The 24,532-nt window shown below is 35.5% G+C and overlaps 1 protein-coding gene across 5 annotated transcripts in view; it reads left to right on the top strand.

The window, feature by feature from the left end:
- Positions 1-24,532, top strand: part of WDR7 (WD repeat domain 7) — a 372,747-nt gene that overhangs the window by 86,742 nt on the left and 261,473 nt on the right. For all 5 annotated transcript variants that reach the window (XM_003264268.4, XM_003264267.4, XM_030810359.1 and 2 more), the window contains 2 exons: positions 15,509-16,278; positions 17,808-17,896. In XM_003264268.4, coding sequence (XP_003264316.2) covers positions 15,509-16,278; positions 17,808-17,896 — 859 coding nt within the window. The remainder of the gene's footprint in view (positions 1-15,508; positions 16,279-17,807; positions 17,897-24,532) is intronic.

Below are 24,532 nucleotides of genomic sequence, written 5' to 3'. Positions count from 1 at the left end.
TCTTAGCATGACAACCCTGCCAAAAACTCCATTTTGCTTTCTAGAGACATTCTTAGTCTCCCTACACAACTTCAGTATTTGGCATTTGACGTGAATGGCCCTGTGTCAGCTTCTGTTTTCTTTCCCTCCCTTCTCACTAGGATTTTGGTCCCTTGAATATTCAATTTTCTCTTTAGCCCCACAAGACTTTCAAAAGCTCTGTTGCTTTCTGTATTCCCAGTGATGGTCCTATTGCTTGCTTGATCTCTGCTTTATCCAAGGTACTTTAAAGCCAACATGTCTAAGATTGAACTCAAAATCATGTCCCATAGAACATTCCATTTCTCATTATTTTCTACTACCTAGTGGTGCAAACTGTGGCTTACAGGTCAATAGGGCCCTTGAGCTATGAATGATTTTTATATTTTAAAAGGATTCTTAAGAATATGTGACATAAAGCTTTGTGGCCCTCAAAGTTTAAAGTATTTGCTATGTGACTCTTTACAGAAAAAGTTTGCCAATACTTTTTCTGTCCTAGTAACTGTCATCACTGTTTGTCCCATTATCTATATTACAAATCCTAAATGTTATCGAATCATCTTCTCTTGAAAACAAATCCAAAACGAACTTTTGTCATTTTTATCTCCTTCTGAAAGCAGTCTTCTCTCTGCCTCTGCCACTCTTCTAGTTTATGATCTTTCCCCCAGATAATACCTTATGATTGATCTTTTTGTATTTAATCAGCCCTTCCTGCTCCCACAAATCTGACATCTGCTCCAAGTTCTCCATTAAAGTCCACTGTCATAGGACTCACACACATAGAAAATTACACTATATGTAGGTTGTGAGTGCATGTGCTCCTTTATGTGTAAATGTATGTGTGCATCATGTGTGTATATTTCAGAGAGTTTGGGATGGATACTTTGAAAATTTCCAACTCAGGGTACCTTTCCACCAAGTCTTCTCCAGTTTGAAGGAAATGAGTTTTAGGTTACTATGAATGCACTCTCAACCATTACATTAAGGAACAAAACTAAATTCTCAAACCTAACTAAATATTTAATTCATATTTGCTAAGTTTCTGATGATTACAGGATTTTTGGCTCTTTTCCCTTTTTAAGGATCCTTGAATTAGACATGACTGGATTTATTGTGGTGATTTCATAATACCATCAAATAATGACATATACAACGGAACAACCCTTCCTGAAGCCTAATAGACCCTGTGGTTCTAGTGCCTTATTGACCCTGTGCCTTACATATAATAGGTGTTCAATGGATTTATGAATGGGATTCATAGTTCATACTAAATATAATTCATCATATTCTGAGCCAAGGGGAAGCAGTCTTGTTCTATGATGGTTTTAAATTCAGAACAGTTTTGTTTTTCCTTGCAAATACATTAACAAAAATACACTATATTAAGAAGAAATATAGATTATTGTGGAATGTATGTTAGACACAGCTGAGGAGAAATTTCTTTTACTATCTCACATCATAAATCAAATAGTAGAATGCTGAGAGAATAGGGAGTGCTAGGTGGATTAAACCCTGGGACTTTTCAGCAGCCAGATCTTTCTAGCCCTTGTGTATAATACTTTATATTTAACTCTTATTGGGGAACTCAACGGTATTGTGAAGTAATTTATAAAAATATACATATTTATGGCAAAATGCTAATAATTTAGTATTTTGGGAGATGAAATAATTTATTCTCTTCTAATATGTTTGAAAATCTGCTCTTTATGAGACCATATAGAAGTTTTTTAAACTTCTTGAATTTTAAAGCCTCTGTTAGAAAATAATTGAATGAGTCAAGTTCAGTTAAACACTTACTGACTACTAGGTACTGTGTTAGGTCCTGGGGAACCAAATAAGTAAGACGTATTTACCTTCAGAAAATACACTCAGATAAATACAATTGAATAAAGTAGCAAGGATGGCTGAGACATGCAGAAAGTATTGCGGAAGCCTGTCTTAGCTTGAGTTGATTAGGACTGGCTTCTTGGAGGAAGAGACATTCAAGGATGAGTAGATATATTCAGATGATGGTAGCAGATGGGTTGCGGTGTGTTTCGGGAGGATTAGGTGGCCCAAGCAAAGTGGGAAGTAGGCAATACCACGTGCGGGGAGACAGGTGTGGTGGGAAATGAGGCGAGTCCATTGAAGCACCATGTGAAGGTGCTTAAGCTTTATCGTTTATCTCAGTGGCTTTCAAACTTTAAAAAAAATTAGCTTCGTAATCCTACTCTCTAAAGGAATTATATATGAAAGCTAGTATGTAAAACAGATAATAGGTAATAGGGAGGAGAGTTTAAATTCAAGAGCTATTTGTGAGTTAGATTTGGCGAGACTTCATGATTGCTTAGGTATGGGTGGTAAGGAAGGTTGGCTCACAGGTTTTCTGATTGGGTGATAGAATAGAAAATAGCTCTATCACGTGTGATATCGAATGTAAGAGCAGGTTTTGTCCGGGATGATGAGGAGTTGCTTTGTTCATGGTGAGTATGAGGTTCTTATGGGACATCTATGTTGTGATGTCTGCAAGACCTTTAAGAGAGTGAAACTTGAGGCAGGGCTGTGGTGATGAGACATCCAAAAGATGGTTCTTAATACTGTGGAAGTGGAGGAGATCATTCAGAGCTAGACTCTGGGCTTACTAACCTTAAGGGAGGAGGAAAAGGAAACGATTTAGAGAAGGAGTGGTGTGAGGCATGTGAGGAGAGCCAGGAGAATGGGCTAACCTGTAAACAGAGGGAATCAAGAATTTCAGGCAGAGTAGAGAGTAATCACTTGTGTCAAATGCAGTAGATGTTGGGTATTAGAAGGATCGAAATGTGTTTGTCAATGAAGTCATTAGTATTCTTTTTAAGAACTGTCTTCCCAGGATGTTGGGAGCAGAAGGTTCACTGTGGAGGGTTAAGGAGTGAAAGGAAAGTGTGGAAATAGAAATAGTAACAAGTGTATAATACTTTTGAAAGGTGTGTATGAGAAGGAAAGAGAGTAGCTAGAGGGAGATGCAGTTTTGAAGACAGCTGAGAGTATTTGTGGGCTGCGGATGATGATCAAGTAGTGAGAGGAACGTTCTCGATCAGGATAGGGAGGAATTGATAATTGATGAAGCTAGGTTCCCCAGGGTATGAGAGAGTGGGTGATTTCAAAGGTAAAGGGAAGGAAGGCAGTTGGCTTTGATGTGGAGGAGGAAAACCTTATTTCTGAAACTGAAGGGAAAGAGCACAGGCTGGGTGTCCGGATGGGTATATGTTTCTGTGGACAGTGGATGGGGATTGAGGAGAGAATATTCCTAAAGCCTTCCATTTCTCCCAGAAGTTGGAGGTAAGATTGTCTGTGGGGAGGAAGGGAGTGATCCTGAGTAGGGGACCTGATGAGAGTGGTAGAGATTAGGGAAGGAGGGGTCTAAGAGCAAGTGTAGGGATTCACTGAATTTGTATTTGAAATGCAGACGTAAAAGGGAATGGAGGGTGGTTGTGAAAGACTGATTGCTAGGACCGACTGTGGTTGGACAGGCAGGGAAGGGGAAGAAGGGGCTGATGGGGATGAAATTGTGGAATCCAGGGCCTGAATGCCCCATGATAGTGGTTCCCAAACCATGCTGCACCTGAAATCACCTGGGGCTCTTTAGAGACTACTGGCACCTGGCCCCTACACGAGGATTTTCTGATTTAATTGGTATGGGGTGAAACCTTTGCGTGGAAGGTTTCAAAGGTTCCCAGATGGTTCCCACCTACAGGTTACAGCAGTTTGTGCTCCAAGAGGCTGAAGAGCAGATGAGGGGAAGATCTGGAACTCTAGAAGGTGTGGCCAGAGTGGTGATATTAGCATTTAAGATTTCTCAGGTAAGGACATGACCCAGTGTGCATGGCCGTGAGAGTGGCTGGCTGAGGTTGAGTGGAGGGGAAGTTGTGAAAGTCACTATGGCTTTTAGTATTTGGTGGTGCACTTTCCTGGTCTTTTCTCCTCCCACTGGATAAAGAGCCTTGTGATAAGAATACAGTGCCATCTAACAGGCTAATTTGGGAGTAGGGATTAAGTTATGACTTAACAATAGGATTCATACATGCCTTATGAATGTGTTTCGGAAAATTATAGTTTAAAATATTGTTGATGCAAGTAAAAATCCCTAAACTAAATGATGAATTTAATAGGAATTTGCAATTTGAAAGCAAGATAATATATCAAGGCATCCCTTATGTGAGACTGTCCAGTGTTCATATGCAGTAAAATTTTTGTACCATTACTCTACAGTTCATAATAGTATGACATCTAATTAGAATGCTGAAAGTCTCCAGAACAGCAGGCCCCAACCTTTTTGGCACCAGGGACTGGTTTCGTGGAAGACAGTTTTTCCATGGCCTGGCCTGAGGTAGACGGTTTCGGGATGAAACTGGCGTTAGAGTCTCATAAGGAGCGCACACCGTAAATCCCTTGCATACACAGTTCACAATAGGGTTTTCACACCTATGAGAAGCTAATGCTGGTGCTGATATGACAGGAGGTGGAGCTCAGGTGGTAGGTAATGCTTGCTTGCCCGCCGCTCAGCTCCTGCTGTAGGACCCCGTTCTTAACAAGCCATGGACCTGTGGACCAGTACCAGTTCTTGGCCAGTAAGTTGGGGACACCTGTTCTAGAAAACTAGTCACATGCTAATTTAAGGTTGTAAATAGCAAAATACAAAAATAGCACTTGTAGCATAATTAGCAAAAGTAACCTTAGTAACTCACTTTACTAAATGACTCTATGCTTAACATTGTGTCATTTGCCCTCCTACTTTGAATCCTTTTACATCCCATAAAGAAGCCCCTTGACCTCCAACAACTGCAGACCATAAGTTGAAAATCACTGACCTATACGGATGCTGAACTTTCCTAGGACAATGGTTGGCCAGCAAGGGTGTGAGTCAGGGACAATGATTTCAAGGTTTAAACATTTTTTCCAGTGTGAATCTCATAAGATGATTTATATGAAATGGTATTGCAGGCCCTAAAATTAACCTTGAATAGAAATATATTTGTCAGTTATCTCAGGGAGACAGTTTACTGCATTGTCCAAGTATAGGAAGTATAATTGGTACATAGTGGTTGTGACTGGAATTCTATATGATGCTGTCAGTTGACTACAACAGGGAAAATATATCCAAAGATCTTTCTGTTAATGTCTTCCACTGATCTCTCTCTTATTTTGTATAAAAATACTTATTTTTCCTGATTACATTCACACCTCAATCACAATCACACCAAGCAGCAATCAGCTCCAGTAAAAGTGATATTTTCTCAGGCAAATACATGGGTAGAAAGGATGAGGTAGGAAAAAGAATGGGAACTTTGGTAAAAGGGGAACAGATTTATCAGCATAAGCCAGGATTTTAGGTTTTTACAGTGTAATGTTACTTGGTTTTTAGTCTCCTTCACTTCTATTTCAGTAAGTGTAGTACTTGCTATATGCTTGTGCCACCCTTCACCTGGCTAACTCCTACTCATCTCATGAGCATGAGTTCTGTGACCTCTGTCCCTGCAAAGGCTTCCTGAATTTTTCAAGTATAATACAGCCAGATCAGACAGGGGCAGTTGGGTCTTCCTCTCTGATCCTCTGGCACTTGGATTATATTGCTATCCTAGTACTTATTCTATTGTACCAGTATATGTAAGCAGGTAGATGTATTTGTTTCCATCTCTATTTCTCTGTATCAGAGTTTCTCAACCTCAACACTATAGTCATTTTTGGCTTGATAATTTTTTCTTGTGGAATCCTGTGCACTGCAGTATTTTTAGCACCATCCCTAGCCTCTACCCACTAGATGCTATTAGCACCCCTTCCAAGTTGTCACTAGCAAAGTGTCTCCAGACGTTACCAAGTGTCCGTTGGGAGTGAGGGGAGAATTACCCCCTGCTCAAAACCACTGCTCTATATCAGACAAAGAGCTTCTCAGAGGACCATACCGTATTGCTTCTTGTATTTTCAGTGCTCAGCACAAAGTGTTCATTGAATCACTAAATAACCCAGGATTTGAGGGTTCACTAATGTGGAGTGGATTCAGTCTTTCCTTTACCACCTCCCTTCTCTCTAAAATCTCTACAGAATGAATGTTGAGAGTCCCTTGATAGCTAGAATTATTCAAAACATGGAGGAAGTGGTAGGCAGATAGAGGAGGAACCTGACTTCCTCCTGTACTGTCACCATTGACTTGCTGTGTGACCTCAGGTGACTGACTGACTTATCTCTTACCTTCAACTTGGTTTTAGTTTTAAAATTGGTATAATAGGGTTGCAATGAAGTTAAATCGGATAACAGATTTGAAAACATTCATCACAATAGTTCAACATATGTAGTTTAATACTCTTGATTGATTGATTCACGCATTCAGCACATATTGAGTGCATACTGTAAGCTAGGCCCCAAGCTACAACCAGCTGGAGAGGGCATCAGTTACACCCACACCCAGTGGGCCCTGGCATTAGGGAGTTCCTGCTCTGATGTGGGAGAAAAGCGTGCAGTTCATTGTGTTGAGCCTTTTACTACCTAAGGCATGAACCAAGTGAGAGAGAACCCCAAGGAGCCAAACTGACCTGAAGGGTTGTTGGGAAGGCTTTTCAGAAGAGAGAGGCTTGACGTTAGGAGGACAGTGGGGAAGAACATCCCAGGCAAAGGGAGCAGCCTGTGCAGATGCAGGTGGGCATGGCCACTGTGTGGAGACGATAGCGAGATGTGGGCCAAGTTGGACAGTGATGAGAGAAGAGGGTTCAAAATAGCTTAGAATCTACACGAGCGTGAACATTTCTGAAATTAGGGGTTGTTCATCACAGTGACCCAGGGTCGATTAGGGCAGTGTTTTTTTTCTTCTTTTCATTTTCTCATTATCAGTCTTATCCTTGTTCTTACTGAGTGGAGTCTCCCAGAATCTCACCTTGTTTCCATTCATTTACAGGTGTGTTAAGGGTTTCAGCATATCTAGAAGGGTGTGTTATACTAGGAGCTCCTTGGACTTTTGCATTTTCTTTCCTTCACTTGGTATTAAACTATGTTCACATGTATCTTTGATACATTCATTTGAGATGAAATGAGCAGGGTTTTGTTATCTCTGTCTTACCAGTGAAAGGAATACTGCTTGTGTTATCTGTTCACTGTCTGCAACACTTCATTGAGGTAGGCAGTCTTTATTTGGAAGATAGAAGGATTGATGCTAGGGAAGCTAACTGAGTCTTGTAAAGGTCTGTACAATGGAGGAACACTCCTGGTCTTGTTACTTTGGTAACTTGGCCCTTTGGGAAGAGTTGAAAATCAATCTCTTTTGTACTGCTGTTGTGGAAGCTCTTAATATATTGATCTTCTAACCTCTTAATATATTAATACTATTTGGATATTATTATTTAGGCATTATCCAGTAAGACATGGTCTACAGAAATATCTTTAAAAGATATTTTATCAAAGGCATGACCGAAACATTTATACTTAATGGTTACAACTTACTGTAATTAAGTGATTTATATTTTATTTATATCATATTAAATTGTAATGTAATATCAAACCTTAAAACCTCAGTCAAATATCTCTATGCTTATTAACATACTTATTAATGAAAACACATGAAAAGTCAAATATCATGAAGTCCATGACTATATTGTCATTCACACCTACTCATGAAGTCTTATCCTGTCTAAAATAAAATATTTAAGATGAATAATAGTATATATTGTCTAATTCCAACATAAATGGATTCTCTGATGAAACTCACTTGTATTATCCTAACTCTTAAGGTTAAGTAACAGCAAAACAACAGCAGAGGGCACCAAATATCCATTTCGGTCTCCACAGTTTCTTGATATTTTCTCATTTTTGTGCCTCCCTTTTCACTCTCTGCCTTTCTCCTCCTTCCTTCCTTTCTTCCTTTTTTCTAGTACTTAAAATATTTAATATTGAAACATTAATATTGTGCACATTTTTTAGTAGATGATGAGGTTTTTCCCTTAGCTATTTAAAAATTACATCAAGACATCAATTTGTTTTTATTCAGTGACCCTTTTACATTTAACATGCATCAAAATTTCAGAAATTCTTTTAAAAACTTCTATTCAATAAAGATACTAAATCAAGAGTAAAACTATAAAATATTTAATTTATTTTTCCTGCCAAAATATTATTAGGCAATAAACCATTTTTCACATTTAGGAAATTTAAAATTATTTAGAACATGCAATGTAATACGGCTACATAATTTTGTAAAACAGCATACTAACACTCGTCAAGTGTTTTTTGTTTTCCATTTCAAGACTCAAAGTATTAATATCTATAGAAGTGTGTGTATGTGTGTGTGTGTGTTAGATTTGTAATATTTCCTAGCCTTGTTCTTAATATCCTTAATCTATGCTTTCAAAGGAAATTCTGATTTTTTTTTAAATTATTAACTCTTCTGCTTTATACTTTAGCATGAAAATCAGCCTATGTCTGTAGTGCTTGCTGGTATAAACTCTTTTTAATTAACAATAGGAACCATTTGATATCCCTATAGATTGGACTCAGTGCTCATTCAAGATAAATAGTAAATTATTTTATAAGGTGTTTTAAAATCCTCTTGAAAACTGCAGTATTAAAAAATGATTCTGAAATAAGTCAGCTTTGAGTCAGGATCATTGAAGTGAATGGTGGAGGAGTACAATTATTGCCACTGTTTTACGTTTCTCTTCGTCACAGGATAAAATGAAATACACTGAAAATATAATTATAATACTGGTTTTAGGAAACAAAGCTTTCAGGTATTTCATCAGACATGATTTAACCCTAGAATATATTAAAATATTTAATGATAAACATTATAAATATATAATAATGATAAACAAGGATTCATCAACATTGTTCCTCTGCAGATGCTAAGTTATTGCTTTCTTGTTGCTGGAGGCTACTGTGTATGGGGGTGTGTGTGTGTGTGTGTGTGTGTGTGTGTGTATGTATGTATGTGTGTGTGTGTCTGTGTGTTTATATGCCAAAAAATATCCATGCTTGAATACAGATTAATCTCATGAATCATAGTTCTGTTGTTTTCCTTGGGTTTTCACTTGACAATTTTACCTGCTACTCTTAACCTATAACTGCCACAGGTTCACTTTCAGCAATGAGGAAGCAATCCAATAATTTTTTTCTGTGGTTTTATTTCTGTAATGTTTTAAGTCAGATTCCTTATTTAAAACCTGAAATGGTTAGATCTGTATTTAAAGTTACAATTGACTTGGTTCTTACATTGAAAATGTCAAATATGTCTATCTTACTACCCTTCTAAGTAAGTGTGTGTAGGTGTATGTATTTTGCATTTATCGTTGAATCTTACTAGCAAATTTGAGATCTTTTCATTTGTATATGCCTTATAATTTAACTTTCCTTGTTGGCTTTCTTCATAAGGACAGAGGCTTTATTTTCTCCCAAGCATCTTGCACATAAAAGGCACTCCACAAATATTTGTTAAACTGAATTTAATCTTCTTCCATGATAATGTAAAGGTGAGTTTGTGAGCACACATTTCAAATGTTCTTAATAAAGGTAGCAGCAGAAGCATACTAAGCTTCCTGCTAGAGAATTTTCTGGATCCGATAGCTCATATTTGAAATTGTTAAGAATATAAACTCATTTGAATGAATTAGTGTGCTCTAGACACGAATATCTTATGATTAAGCCAAGAGACTTATGAGTTTGATAGATGTTTTAATTTTCCTATAGATAAGCTTAGTGTACTACATTACAATATCAGACATGTGGGTGATTAATTCTGCCATCTCCATGCATTTAGCCAAAATATCCTCCCAACTTTGCTGCATACCTATATTTTGTTGTAACAAGACTTTGTTGGGTTAGTTAAATCTATTGTCAGGTATTACAAGTTATGCAAGACTTGGTGATACCAGAAATTATAGTTTATCTATAGGACTTGGAGGTTACTCATTTTCTCTCCTTTTCTTTAGTCTCCTCCTGTTGTCTTCTCATCTGTTTTTGTTCCTGTTTTTTCTTCTTTCTTTTTTTTAAACTCTTTCTTTTTCTGTGGATTGCTGTTAGCTATAGTTTTTGCTATAATGACACAATCAGTGCACTAAGAAGCTCTGATAAGAGGAATCACACACAATTGCATCCCAATATCATTGTCCCAGACACTAGATGACCTTTCAGCTGTCCATGCACATGGGCTGTCTGCTGGCACACCTCCCGGGAAGGGACAGAAACATTCGCAGATCTGCAGGGGCTGAAAGCGGGCATGTGGGGTTGACAGCAGGTGAGAGAGCTTAAAGGGCTATCTTGAGGCTACCACTCTTGCCTCTTTTCTTCAAGTCACTCGTGCTGCTTCAATAATTTCTTTACCAAGCATGTTTGATTTTATATTCTTTGGTAGTAATGGTCTTTATCTTTATCCTAAAAGAATTTTGCAGATCTTTCCCAGAGAGGCAGCATCTGCCAAAGCACTGTGGTGGGCTCTTCTTTTACCTAATGTTGTTATTAGCTATTCCTTCATACCCAGTGTCAGGTCTGTCTACCTAATATTGATATATGATGATATTTTATCTTTTGCTGTGACATAACCAGCCGTAATACCTAGTCTGGTGCCTAGGCCATAACAACAGCTTTGTATGTGGTAGCTATCATTATTAATAATCATTTTATATCAATATTATTTTAGATAAAATACTGTATGTAATTTTATGTAGTATTCACTCAAACTAGTGTTGGCAGGTAAAAAGCAGTAAGCATAGTGTCTGACATTACCCATTCAGCATTTGAAAAAGAAAATATAAAGCACAGTGCTATGAGAAATAAAAGGGTAATGTACACATTTTTCAGTCTGTCCTGTTTTCTGCATGCTCAGTGCTATTGCATACTTTTATCTTCTCTCATCTGGATGGTTTCAGTTGCCTTCCATTTCACATTCATTACTGATCTTGCTCCCTTTAGCCAACATTGCTGGTAGATAAATGTTTATACAATTAAGTTTGATCATGTTACTCCCCTCATTAAAGCCTTTAGACAACAGTTCTCAAACTTTACTACGTAAAGTAATCTGGGGTGCTCATTAGATTCTGACGCGTTCCTAAAGATACTGGTTCAGGTCTGATATCAGGCCCAGGAAGCTGTATTTAACAAGCACTCCTGATGATTCTGAGAAAAATACTGCTTTAGTGGCTCCCAAGCCTGCAGGATAAAGCCATGCCTTGCATTCTTCATCTTGGGCACTTGTGGTTTCAGCAGTATCCATCGTGTGATACTTCTGCCTTTGTCCTGTTTCACATCTGGCCATCGTTCTGCCAGGAGTGCTCTTTCATTGCTCATTACATCTTCCGTGCGGGTTTCCCAGCCACCCGAGATGGAGCTGGTACTTTCTCCATTGCGTCCCCTTCTTGTGCCTTGCCATCTCTCTTTATGGCACCATTCATCCAACATTATAATAACTTAGGTACACATCATCATCTGTTTTGAGTTCCATGACTAGAAAAACCATTTCTGACTCATCTTGGTACCCTCAATACCCTGTGCAAACACAAGACATAAATAGGTGTTAGGCAACTGGGGGAATGAATGAATTAAATACGAGAATGAGATTCGGAAAGTCTTGATTTTTTTCTGCATTTGTAACTTTATGATTGTGTAGTGTAAATTTATCACATTATTTATGTATTTTAGGATGTTTAACTGTAGTATAGAAATATTTAGAGCAGAAGTTTACCCACAGGAAGTAGTGATAGATCTGCTTGAAAAATTTGTAAGTAATTTTCAGAAGAGAAGCCACTTGAAATACTTCTTGCAGGATGAGTAGAAGTATGTATGACTTGAGTGGCAGAAGAGAGATTCAGGAGGGAGCATGATTCTGGCATAAGCATATGCAGAAATACAAATGTCTGAAACTACTTGGTTCTGGAAAGTACAAGTGGTTTGATTTGGCAGAAGTTACAGGGATTGTGGTGAGAGATGAACTTGGAAGGGTAAGCAGCAGTATATCTTGGAGGATGTTTTGTGCTTTGCAGGTAAGTCTGGATTTTATCCTTGTGTTCAACAGAATGTTGAAGCCTCTTAAGCTAGAAAGAAACATGGTCAGATGGGAGGAAATTAAGACAGAAAAGAGACCAGTTAAGGGGATTTGTGGTAATTTTATGACAGAAGAGCTGATTGGCAATTTAAAATAATTTTCCTAAAAAAATTTTAAGGCTAGTCAAGTGAAGCAGTGGGAGTGGAGAAGGAACAAAGAACTCTGCAACTGGTTGTGACCAATTAGTTCTAAACAAACACCACTGCACTTGGACCAGCCAATTTTATACAATTTTCATAATGGTCTTTGTTCATTCTGCTAGGTACTGTAATAGGTTGAAGACTAGACAAGATGAGTAAGACATGATTAGTCCTTGATTTTGAAATGTTCCTGTAGAGTATAGGAAAATGCAAATATCTAGAACAACAAATTATATAAATGTGGCAAAGACATACAAATATGTGATACATAGTAGACATAAAATGTTGTGGGAGTTGGATTCACTGTGGACTAACTTCCTTGGCAGAATTAGTCTCTTTCTCCCATGTCCCCCACCCCCAAATTTACTGGGGGACAATTGACAAATTGTCAATTGTGTATATCCTAGGTGTACAGTGTGATGATTTGATATACTTGTGGAATAATAGGGTGTCGATGGAAGAGAAGGGATTGGAGTGGAGTAAAGGAAGAGCATTTTGGGAAGGGGAATAAGTAAAAGGATTTATATTTGAGGGGCCATAGTTTTGGTACTAGGGCCTATTTGTTAAAGTTCGGAAGGTATTTGGTGTCAAACTGTAATGGACCTTGAAGATTGTGCTAAAGGAGTTCACATTTTATTCTAGAGCTTTATTTTCTAATTATTAAAATATATATTGATTATATGATTATATACAATCTAAGAAATATATAGCAATACAAACAAATTAAATTGTATATGATCATATACAATCTAAGAAATATATAGCAATACAAACAAAATGTTCTATAATTCCATCACAAGATTGTAATTACTATTAATATTTTCACACATTTCTTTCCAGTCACATATATATATGTGTGTGTGTATATATATATATATATATATATATATATACACACACACACACACAATTTGGTCCAGGAAAGTACAAGTGGTTTGATTCGGCAGAACTTACAGGGATTGTGGTGAGAGATGAAATTGGAAGGGTAAGCAGCAGTATATCTTGGAGGATGTTTTGTGCTTTGTGTGTGTATATGTGTGTGTATATATACAGGTATATGTGTATATATATGTATATATGTGTATATATATATGTATATTGTATTTCTGCATATGCTTCTGCCACACCACAACAGGAGGTGTATATACACATGTATACACACATATATAAGCAGTCTTTCTTGCCATGCTTATATATAATGTGTGTGTGTGTATGTATATATGTATATATACTTAAGCGTTAAATACGTGAAATTAGAACCATAACTGGTGTGTGTGCGTGCGTGTGCATGTACATGTGGATGTGTGTATAGTTTCATCTCACTTAAAATTGGACTATGGGTATTTTTCTACATGGTTAGATGTGCCCAGAAAAGATGATTTATAAATACTGCAATATTTATTACATTATATGGCTATGCATAAATTATTTACTAGTTTCCTTACTGTTAGATATTTAGGTGGTTTCCAACTTAAAATATTGGATACAGTTTCACTGAACATTTTTGAACATAAATCCTTGTCTCTATTTCTGACTGTTTAAGATAGGATCCTGGAAATAAATGTATTGGATCAAACAATATCAATCATAAAGGCTTATGAGGTATTTTGCCAAATTACTCTTTTAAAACTATTTAAATTCACGCCTGCAGTGTATGAGTTTGACTTTCTCTATACTGTTTTTAGTGTTTACTGTTTGCTAATAAGTTAATAAGATAAAACACTTATCTTGTAGTTATTTTAACTGTTATTTCCTTGACAACCAATTTGAGCAGGTTTTCCCTGTATTCACCCTTTATGTTTCTTTTACTGTCTTTGCTCTTCATAGTTTTTTTCTTTTTTTTTCTTTTGGCAATAGTATTCTTATTGCTTTTAAGAAATATTTGTATCTATTACAACTCTTCGTTAGTCCTATTTCTGGAACATTTTATTCCTATTTTTAGTTGTCATTTAACATGTTTTTTATCGTAGTGAACTTTTAAGTATGTTTAGAAAGTCCATTCTCATCTCAAGATCAGATAGATATTCACCTATATTTTGATTTAGTTTTTAAGAATTTTGTATTGTCTGTTTTTCTTAATAATTCATGATAATGGAAATTTTTTGGTGGAGTGACATGATTAGATTTTTGCCTCAGAAAGAAGTCTGTGGTTCTGTAGTGGTCACATGTGTTGGAGTAAGAGACCAGGGACAGTGAAACCTGTCTTGAGGAGCAAAGATAAGTGGTCTGAATTTCTGTCGTGACAGTGGGATAGGAAGAAAACAGAATGATTTCCAACTGATGAATCAGGAGGCCCAGCAGGTTTAGTGAGGGGTGGAGATGAGAACGTTAAAATGTGAGGTAGGTACTGTGGGATATCCCAGTACAAGCCATTGGAGATACAGGATTGAAACTCCTTTAGGAGACTGGTCTGGCTGATGATGGAAATTAGAGAACGATCTACATATAGGTGATAGTTCCCATGTGGGGGGAAGAATGAGTTATCAGGGCAGCTGCCTGAGAGGGAGAGATTGACAGAGGTAGAAGACTTACCAGGAGGTACTCTCCAGGTAAGTCTTTATTACTCTCCAGGATGCTGGAGAGGTGGCTTCTTATTCTTTCTTTTAGTTCTTTCTTTGTTTCTTTTTCTTTCTATCTCAGGAAAAAATAACAATGTCATATACTGCAAAGACATTAAGGAAGAGAGGGACTGAGAATTTTCATTGGATTAGTCTACTACTTTCAGTAAATTTTGCTAAAAGGGACAGAAATTTGGCTAGAAGAGGAGAGAAATAGAAAAGGAAGCATGGTCAAAAGATAGCATTTTTTAAAGGATCTAAGTAGACTCTAATATGTTCTTTATTCAGGGAATGGAATCTTTGAATAGGGAGAGATTGAAGGTAAAATGGAAAAAGGAGGGATATGATGGTTGTAGCACCTTAAAGGATCAGGAGCCACGATAAACGGATTATTCCATCAGGTGGAACAGTAGTTTATTTTCAGAGACGGGATTTGCTCATAAATTATTGAAACAAATTTTAATCATTACTGTGAGTAAAAAGACTCCTTGCTTCAATAATAAACTATTATTTTCTTGGTTTTTAAACTAATTGGCAATTTTGTGATTGTTTTAGCATAAAGTTCTTCTAATTGTGTAAGGTGATATCTTTTACATGCTGCTGATTGGCAAAGTTAGTATGTTACTTTTCATGATATAGGTTCCTAGAAGGACAGCTTAATAAGCATGTTAATTCCTCTGATTATTTATTGTTTATTAATGAATATATGAAATTAAGCACTTTTAATTATAACTATCTTTTAAAAATATTTATTACAGGGAAATTTACCTAAATATTCTCATAACTCCCTGATGGTTCAAGCAATAAAGACAAACCTAACAGACCCGGACATACATGTGCTATTCTTTGATGTGGAAGCGTTGATTATTCAACTCCTGACTGAAGAAGCCTCTAGGCCGAATACTGCGCTTATTTCCCCAGAGAATTTGCAAAAAGCATCTGGCAGTTCAGACAAAGGGGGCTCTTTTTTAACTGGAAAACGAGCAGCAGTTCTCTTCCAACAAGTGAAAGAAACGATCAAAGAGAACATCAAGGAACACCTCCTTGATGATGAAGAGGAGGATGAGGAGATAATGAGGCAGAGAAGGGAAGAAAGTGATCCTGAATATCGGTCCAGCAAATCAAAGCCATTGACCCTATTAGAATATAATTTAACTATGGACACTGCAAAGCTGTTTATGTCCTGCCTTCACGCCTGGGGTTTGAATGAAGTACTGGATGAAGTTTGCCTGGATCGCCTTGGAATGCTGAAACCCCACTGCACAGTATCGTTTGGCCTCTTGTCAAGAGGAGGCCATATGTCACTGATGCTGCCAGGTTATAATCAGCCTGCTTGTAAACTGTCACACGGGAAAACAGAAGTAGGAAGGAAGCTGCCAGCGACTGAGGGAGTAGGAAAGGGAACTTATGGAGTGTCCCGTGCCGTCACCACACAGCATCTCCTGTCTATCATTTCTTTGGCAAATACTTTAATGAGTATGACCAATGCAACTTTTATTGGTGATCATATGAAGAAGGGTCCTACCAGGTGTGACCATGATAGTTCGATTTTATTCTTAAGTTTCAAAAAAAGAAACCTGTTTTATTTTTTCATTGTTGATTACTCTTTTTTGGCTCTACACAATTTTATTATTTTAGTGTCATCTCAGTTGTTTCCCTTTTACATTTTAAAACACCAGTTTCAAAATGCCCGGTTAAAACATAATAAAATTAAACAATTTTATATATACATTGGCATACTTAGGTGTTATTCTTTAAAAATTTGGAATGAGGGAGTTGGTCGTATAGACTAGCTCTTGTAAATATAATTATAAAATTGTGTATGTACTTGAAGTTTGCCCTAATATTCAATTCAAAATATATATTTGAGGCTGGGCATGGTGGCTGACACTTGTAATCCCAGCACTTTGGGAGGCTGAGGCAGGAGGACCACTTGAAGCCAGGAGTTTGAGACCAGCCTGAGCAACATAGTGAGACCCTGCTTCTGCAAAAATAAAAATAAAAATAATTAGCTGGGCATGGTGGCTACATGCATGTAGTCCCAGCTACTTGGGGGGCTGAGGTGGGAGGGTCTGGAAGTTGAGCCTGGAAGTTCGTGGCTGCAGTGAGCCACGATTGTGCCACTGTACTCCAGCCTAAGCAACAGAGTAAGACTCTGTCTGAAAAAAAAAATGTATATTTGGTTAAATGCTTCTTCTCATTGTAACTTATATGTAATTATTGACATGTTCAGAGATTTGGCTTCAGAATTTTGTGAGAAGTATAGTCAGAATTTTTCAACAGAGAAAGAAAAAGCTATTTAAAATGCAGGAGAATACTATTTTAATATTTCCAGAATACTTAGCCTCAATTTGTCTTTTTATGGAGGCAACTTTTTATTATACTCTATTGAGCGTTTACCATATGAAGAATTAAAAACAATTCTAACAAATACTATATAGCATTACTTTTTGTCAGTCTCTGTTGTAAGTACTTTACAAAAACTAATTTGTTAGTTCCCTTAACCCTATAAGGTATGTACTTTTATTATCCCTGTATTACAGAGAACAAAACTGAGACACAGAGAGATGATGTAACGTGCCCAAGGTAACATAGCTAGTAAGTGGTAGTGTCAGAATTCACAACTGAGACAGTCTGCCTCTATAGTCCAAGATTTCTTAATGCCTAAAGACCGTTTTTAGGTTTTTGGGTTGAATGTTTTTAATCTATCTTTCTATGAATTCACTTGGATTAATGCTGTGGAGTAGGCTGAAATCTCAGCATCTGAATATTGAAGAACAAAGGGTTAAGTATGATGTTAGAAAATATTTTTTAAACTAGTGTAAAGCACAAATTGTACATGTCAGATTTTTACTTGCTAATCATTTACTCATTTGAAATGGAAAACGTTAATAGGTCCAAACCAAAAAAAAAATCTTTCTGGAGTGGTAAATTGAAATATGTTCTATGTATGTTTCTTTTGTGATTCGTTTAGAAGTAGAAAATTTTTTATTTTAAATAGTTCTGGAAATATGACAGTGTCAAAATATATCTTGTATTTTTTTCTTCTTTTTTAAGGCCACCTAGACCAAGCACCCCAGACCTTTCTAAGGCAAGGGGTTCCCCTCCAACTTCCAGTAATATTGTGCAAGGACAGATTAAACAAGGTAAAATTAAATCTTATTAAGTAATTGACATGACATTTCAGCTCTAGAAACTGAGGAGGCATAGCTAATGTATAATCATAATATTTGTTTGTCTTGGATTGTTAAAAGAGAGAAAAGTTGTTATATTCCAGATGTAAATGTGGATAATTAAGATGTCAGTTAAGAATAAATCAGATTTATTTAGAAAGTGATAAATGAGCATATTTCAAATAATTTTATTATACTGTCTTTGGCCTAATTTTTATGCATTAGGGGCACCTTAACTTGACAACAGTAGTGTTTTAATTGTGTGTTTCTTGAGTTTAACAGTTATACCTATTTTAAACTACATTTAGAAATGCTGAAGTTCATAGTTCCATCATATAACTAATCTCCTGCCATTTTCCCATAGTTCATGTGTTGTGATTCATAAATGGAAATCCTTGTTAAGCTATTCTTTTTATCTTTTTATTTAAGTCATTATATACCTTAACTTTCACCTATGGCTTTGTTTTTCATTAGGAGGTAGAAGAAAGGTTGAGTTTCTCTTCCTTTACTAATAATTCCTACATATTCCTGAGTATAATTAATTAGTATACTTAGATGTATCCGCATATATCTTTTATATTCCTATTAAGACTGACAAATGAGCTAATCAAGAGAGTTGGGGAGTTATGTCTACTTAGAGAACTTTCCTTTAGACAGAGTTAATACTGACTGTTCACAGAATGTGATAGAGAAAAGTAAAGAAGTAAGCAACAGATGGGTTGATGCAGGTTCTGCTTATGAATGGTGGCATACTGGCATTTTTCTCCCTACTTTTTTTTAAGTTTGAGAGTCAAACAGTAGTTTTACAAGGTTTGTTAAACAATAGACCCCCAGCTTTATATCTGTAGTTTTCCTCTTCCACAGGACAAGTACTTTTATCTCTCTTAGCTGATTTGAGACTTACTTCAACATCCTTAAATGGTGTGCTTGATTTTCAGCGTTAGGCACTGTCAGATGGTTCTCATTATGGAAGATAAACTCCCACACTTTCTATGCCATTTCCTTCCATCATTTCCAACCCCACACGGTCACTCTTCTTATTTCCCTGACCTCTAATTAAAGTTATAGGTTCATTATGTAATAGTTTATATTAAGCTATATAAAAGTTTTATAATAGTTTTGGTTAGATAACTTTTTTATGCTTGCATGTGTGAAATATAATATACAAACAGAAACATGCACAAAACAAATGTACAGTGATTTTTAGAAGCAGAACACCCTTGTAACTATGTCCTTGGCAAGGATTAGAGTATTGCCAGCACTTCAGAAGCATCCTGCTTGTTCCTTCCCAGTCATTATACCTTTCCCTCCTAGAGGTAATCACCATCTAGACTTTTGTGAAGCCACTTCTTTTCTTTCTTTTACAGTTACACCACCTAAGTTTAAATTTCTAAACTCTATTGTTTAATTTTGCCTATCTTTTGAGTTTTATATAAATTTAGTCAATTAAACAATATATATTCTTTTGTGCTTGTCTTTTGTGACATTTATCAGTGTTGTTGCATTTGACTATAGTTTGTTCATTTTCATTGCTGTGTAGTATTCTGTTGAATGAATAGATCACAGTTGATTCTCTTTTTTTGGTCATTAGACATTTGGATTGTGTCCAGTATTTGGTGTTCATAAATGATTCTGCTATGAGCATCCTTGTATTTTAAACTTAGTGTATATTATAAGCATTTCTGTTTTGCATATAACTGAAATTGGAAATTTCTGAATATCTTCAGCTTTGGTAGGTAATGTTAAAGTGTTTTCCTAAATGTGAGACTGATGTACATTCATCACAATGGCTAAAGTGAAAAGGAGAAAATATTAAGTGTTACCTAGGATATGGAGCAATGAGAACTCTTATATACAACTGATGAGGTACCCTAGCCAACACCTAATATTTTCCATCTTTTTCACTTTAGCCATTTTGATATGTGTATAATAGTCTCTCGTCTTTAATTTGCATTCCTTTACTACTGTTCAAACACATTTTATATGTTGATTACTCATTTCTATATCTTCTTTTGTGAAGTAAATATTCAACTCTTACATATTTTTCTATTAGGAGACCCACACTGGGGTGCAGTGGCACAATCACAACTCACTGCAGCCTCCACCTGCCAGGCTCAAGCAATCCTCCCACCTCTGCCTCCTGAGCAAGTGGGACTATAGGTGCACACCACCATCCTGACTAATTTTTTCTATTTTTAGTAGAGATGGGGTTTTGCCATTCTGCTTAGGCTGGTCTTGAACTCCTGAGCTCAGGCAATTCACCCACTTTGGCCTCCCAAAGTGCTGGAATTACAGGCATCAGCCATTGCATCTGGCCAATAAAATTTCTTTATAGATGATAGTATGTTTCTGGGCTGTTTGATTCCATTGATTGGTTTGTCTAGCCTTGTGTCTTAATTACTGTTGCTCTTAATGAGACTTGATATTCAGTAGATGAAATCTTACCACCTTATTCTTTTTAAAGTGTGTCTTGGCTTTTTTTGTCCCTTTGAATTTCAATATAAATTTTAGAATCAGTTTCTCAATTGCCTCAAAAACCTGTTGTGATTTTAGTTGCAGTTATATTGAATTTAGATAAGTTCGGAGATAATTAATATCTTTATGGGATTTACTCATTATACATCAACTTGATATGTCTGCATTTATTTAGGTGTTATCATAACTCATGGTTTTATGTGTAGAGGTTTTATATATGGTTTAGATACATAACACATATATCTAAATATTGGATTTGGATATTGGATTTAAAAAATTTTCTTAACTGGTAGTGTTTAACTATTTTTCATTTCTGTGCCCCAGTATAGAAATGCAGTTGATTTTTGTATACTAGTATTGTATCAAGCAATCTTGCTGAATTCACCTATTAACTAAAATAATTTATCTGGGGATTCCTTTGAATGTCAGGGTAATCATATGAGATAACCTTTTCCCAGTTTCAAAGGGAAAACTTTTAAACCTTTCATAATTATGATATTTCTTCTATGCTTTTGTAGATGTTAAGAAACTAGCTACCTTTTATTCCTTCCTTGCTAATGTTTATCATCAGTGTATTCGGATTTTATCATACCTTTTCTATATTGATTGAGATGACTGTATAACTTTTAATTTTCCTCTATTAATGTGGCAAATTTAGAACATAAACCCAATCTTGCATCCTAGAATAGCACCAATTTTGTTGTGATGAATTATTTTCTTATAAATTATTGTATTCGATTTAATTTTTCTTTATTTAGGAAAACTTTTTTTTTCTGATGTCCTTAGAAGCTTTCAGATTATTCAGGTTACAAAAACTGAGTTGTGGAATATTTTCTTTTTTTTTTCTATTTTCATGAAGAGTTTGCATAAGATTGGCAACATTTCTTTCATAAATTCAAACTCTAGATTTAAATTTGCTGGATTTAGATCTAGAGTTTTCTTTGTAGGCAGTTTTTAATTCTAGGTTCAACTTATCTCATTGTTTGACTTTTCAGATTTTGTTTCTTTGGTGTCAGTTTTGTTAAGTAGTACATATTTAGGAGTTTCTCTGATTCAAATTTTCAAATATATTGACATTTGAGATTATAATATGTCTTTTAATCTCTCTGGTATCTGTAATATGTCCTTATTTTTATTCCTGATTTTAATAATTTAGGTCTTCCCTCTTTTTGCTTCATCAGTCTTACCAGGGGTTTATCAATCTTATTAGTCATTTTAATGACCTCAATTTGACTTTATCCTTTCTAGTGCATATTTTTCCCCACTTCCTTAAATTCTGCTCTTTATTTACATCCTCCTCCATTTTTTTGGATTCAGTGTGCTGTTTTTTTTTTTTTTTTTTGTCATCCATATGTCCATTTTGGCAAAATGCTGATTTATATCTTTTGTCCAATTTTTCTTACCTTAGTAAGAATTTGGTTTTTTTTTTTGTTTTTTTTTTTACCTTGAGTTGCCTTAGAATAAAGTTTTTTTTTTTTTTTTTTTTTTTTTTTGAGACGGAGTCTTGCTGTCGCCCAGGCTGGAGTGCAGTGGCGCGATCTCAGCTCACTGCAAGCTCCGCCTGCCGGGTTCACGCCATTCTCCTGCCTCAGCCTCCCGAGTAGCTGGGACTATAGGCGCTCGCACCACGCCCGGCTAATTTTTTGTATTTTTAGTAGAGACGGGGTTTCACCGTGTTAGCCAGGATGGTCTCGAGCTCCTCACCTCGTGATCCTCCCACAGTGCTGGGATTACAGGCGTGAGCCGCCACGCCCGGCCTTCTTCGATGTTCTTTATCAGGTTGAAAAAGTTCCATTCTATTCTTAGTTTGTCGAGATTTTTAAAATTATGAATAGATGTTAGATTTTATTCAGATGTTTTTTCTGCATCTATCGAAATGATTATTTGATTTTTGTCTTTTATTTTCTTAATAAGACAAGGTATATTGACTTTTGAATTTTAAAACAACCTTGCAATATAGACCACATTTTGAATTACCAATTTTATAGTTTGTTAGGTACAATTTGCTAAAATTTCGTTAAGGGTGTTCATGTGTATGTTCATGAGGAAGTTTGGTCTTTAGTTTTCATTTTTATTAATGCCTTTGTCCAGTTTTGCTGATAGGATAATGCTGGCCTCACAGAATGAATTAGGAAGTAGCATCTTTCCATGTATTTTCTGGACAGGTGAACATAGGTTGATAATTCTTCCATATTTGGTTGATCTAATTCACCAGTGAAAGCCCAGGAGTTTTCTTTATGGGAAGGTTTTTAACTACGGATTTAAAAGTATTATAGATAGATGTCTACTTGGGTGAACTTTGATCATTTGTGTCAAATTTATCAGCAAAAAGTTGTGTGTAATCTTTTATTTTCCTTTTACTATAATATTTGTAGGATTTGAAATTATATTCACTCTTTCATTTCTGTTATTCATAATTTATGTTTTTTCCATTTTTCTTGATCAGTCTGTCTTGTAGTTTAGCAATTTTATGGATCTTTTCAAAGAACCAGCTTTCTATTCATTGATTTCTATTATTTTTCTATTTCATTGATTTTTGATTTGATTGTTATTTATTTTTTCTATGCTCTTTTTAGTTTAAGGTAAAAGCTGAGATCATTGATTTAAAATCTTTCTCCTTTTCTAATATAGGCATTCAATGCTACAAATTTTCCCCTAAGTATTTTTTAGTGGCATTACACACACTTTGCCATATTGTACTTTTAATTTTCCTTTTGATTTTTTTCTTTTACCCATGGATAATTTAGTAATGAGTTAATATAATTTCCAAACACTTGTGGATTTTTCTAGGATCTGTCTGTTACTGGTTTTCCTTTTATGGTCAGATACTATATTTTGTGTGGTTTGAATCCTTTGGCATTTGTTTAATTGATTGTGTTTATATATGGGCCAATAAAATTGCATACATTTATAGTGTACAACATGATGTTTTGATACATGTGTAGATTGTGGAATGGCTAAATCAAGCTAATTAACATATCTGTGACCTCATATATGTATTATTTTATGTGTGTGTTGAGAACACTTAAAATTACTCCCTCAGCAATTTTTAAGTATATAATACGTTGTTACTTAGACTATATATAGTATAGTGTATAACTATAGTTATATAACTATAGTTAGTCTCCGTGCTATACAATATGAATCCTTTTGAATTTATTGAGACTTGTTTTATGGCCCCAAATATAGTCTGTCTTGGTAAATATACTGTGTGTACTTCAGAAGAATGTGTATGCTGCTGTTGTTGGGTGGAATATTTTATAACTGTCAGTCAGATCAAGTTGCCTGTGTTCAAGTTTAGTATATGCTTGCTGATTTTTCTGCCTGCTTGCCTTTATCAATTAAATAAGAGTATTGAATCTGCAGCTATAATTATGGGTTTGTTTATTCCGTCTTGCATTTCTATCCCAGTTTTTGCTTCATGTATTTTGAAGCTCTCTTATTAGGTGCATAAACCTTTGGAATTTTTATTTCTTCTTGATTATTTGACTCTCGGCATTATGAAATGACCTTCTTTATCCTTGGTAATATTCTTTGCTTTGAAATTTACTTTGTTTATAATAATACAGTAATTTCAACATTTTTGGCTACTGTTACCATAATATAATCTTTTCTCATCCTTTTACTTTTTACCTATTTGGCTCTTTATATTTAAGATGTGTTTCTTGTGGGCATCATATAGTGGGTCTTATTTTTTAATCTAATCTGACCTGCTTTTTACTTGAGATGCATAAGCCATTTACATTTAATGTGATTGTTGATATGGTTAGGTTTGAATCTGTTATCCTACTACCTTATTTTTCTCTTTGTTGCATTTATTTTTTGTTCTTTTTCTGCTGTCTTTTAGACTAAAAAGATTTTTTTTATGATTCCATTTTATCTCGTTTATGGCTTATAAGCTAATTTTTAATTTTATTATTTTAGTAGTTTTTTTAGAGTCTGTAGTCTATGTCTTTCAGTTATCACAGTGTACATTCAAGTGGTATTATACTATTTAACATTTAATATAAATGTTAAACCTTATAATATTATATTAGCATTTCTCATCTCCTGGTCTTTATGCTACTGTTGTCCTGCATTTTACTTTTATATATGTTATAAACCTCACAGACTATTCTTGTGATTTGTGTTTAA

Source organism: Nomascus leucogenys, chromosome 4, assembly GCF_006542625.1.
Source record: "Nomascus leucogenys isolate Asia chromosome 4, Asia_NLE_v1, whole genome shotgun sequence".
Taxonomy (NCBI): Eukaryota; Metazoa; Chordata; class Mammalia; order Primates; family Hylobatidae; genus Nomascus; species Nomascus leucogenys.
Note: the sequence above shows the minus strand (reverse complement) of the source record. Positions and strands in the feature narration are given on the sequence as shown.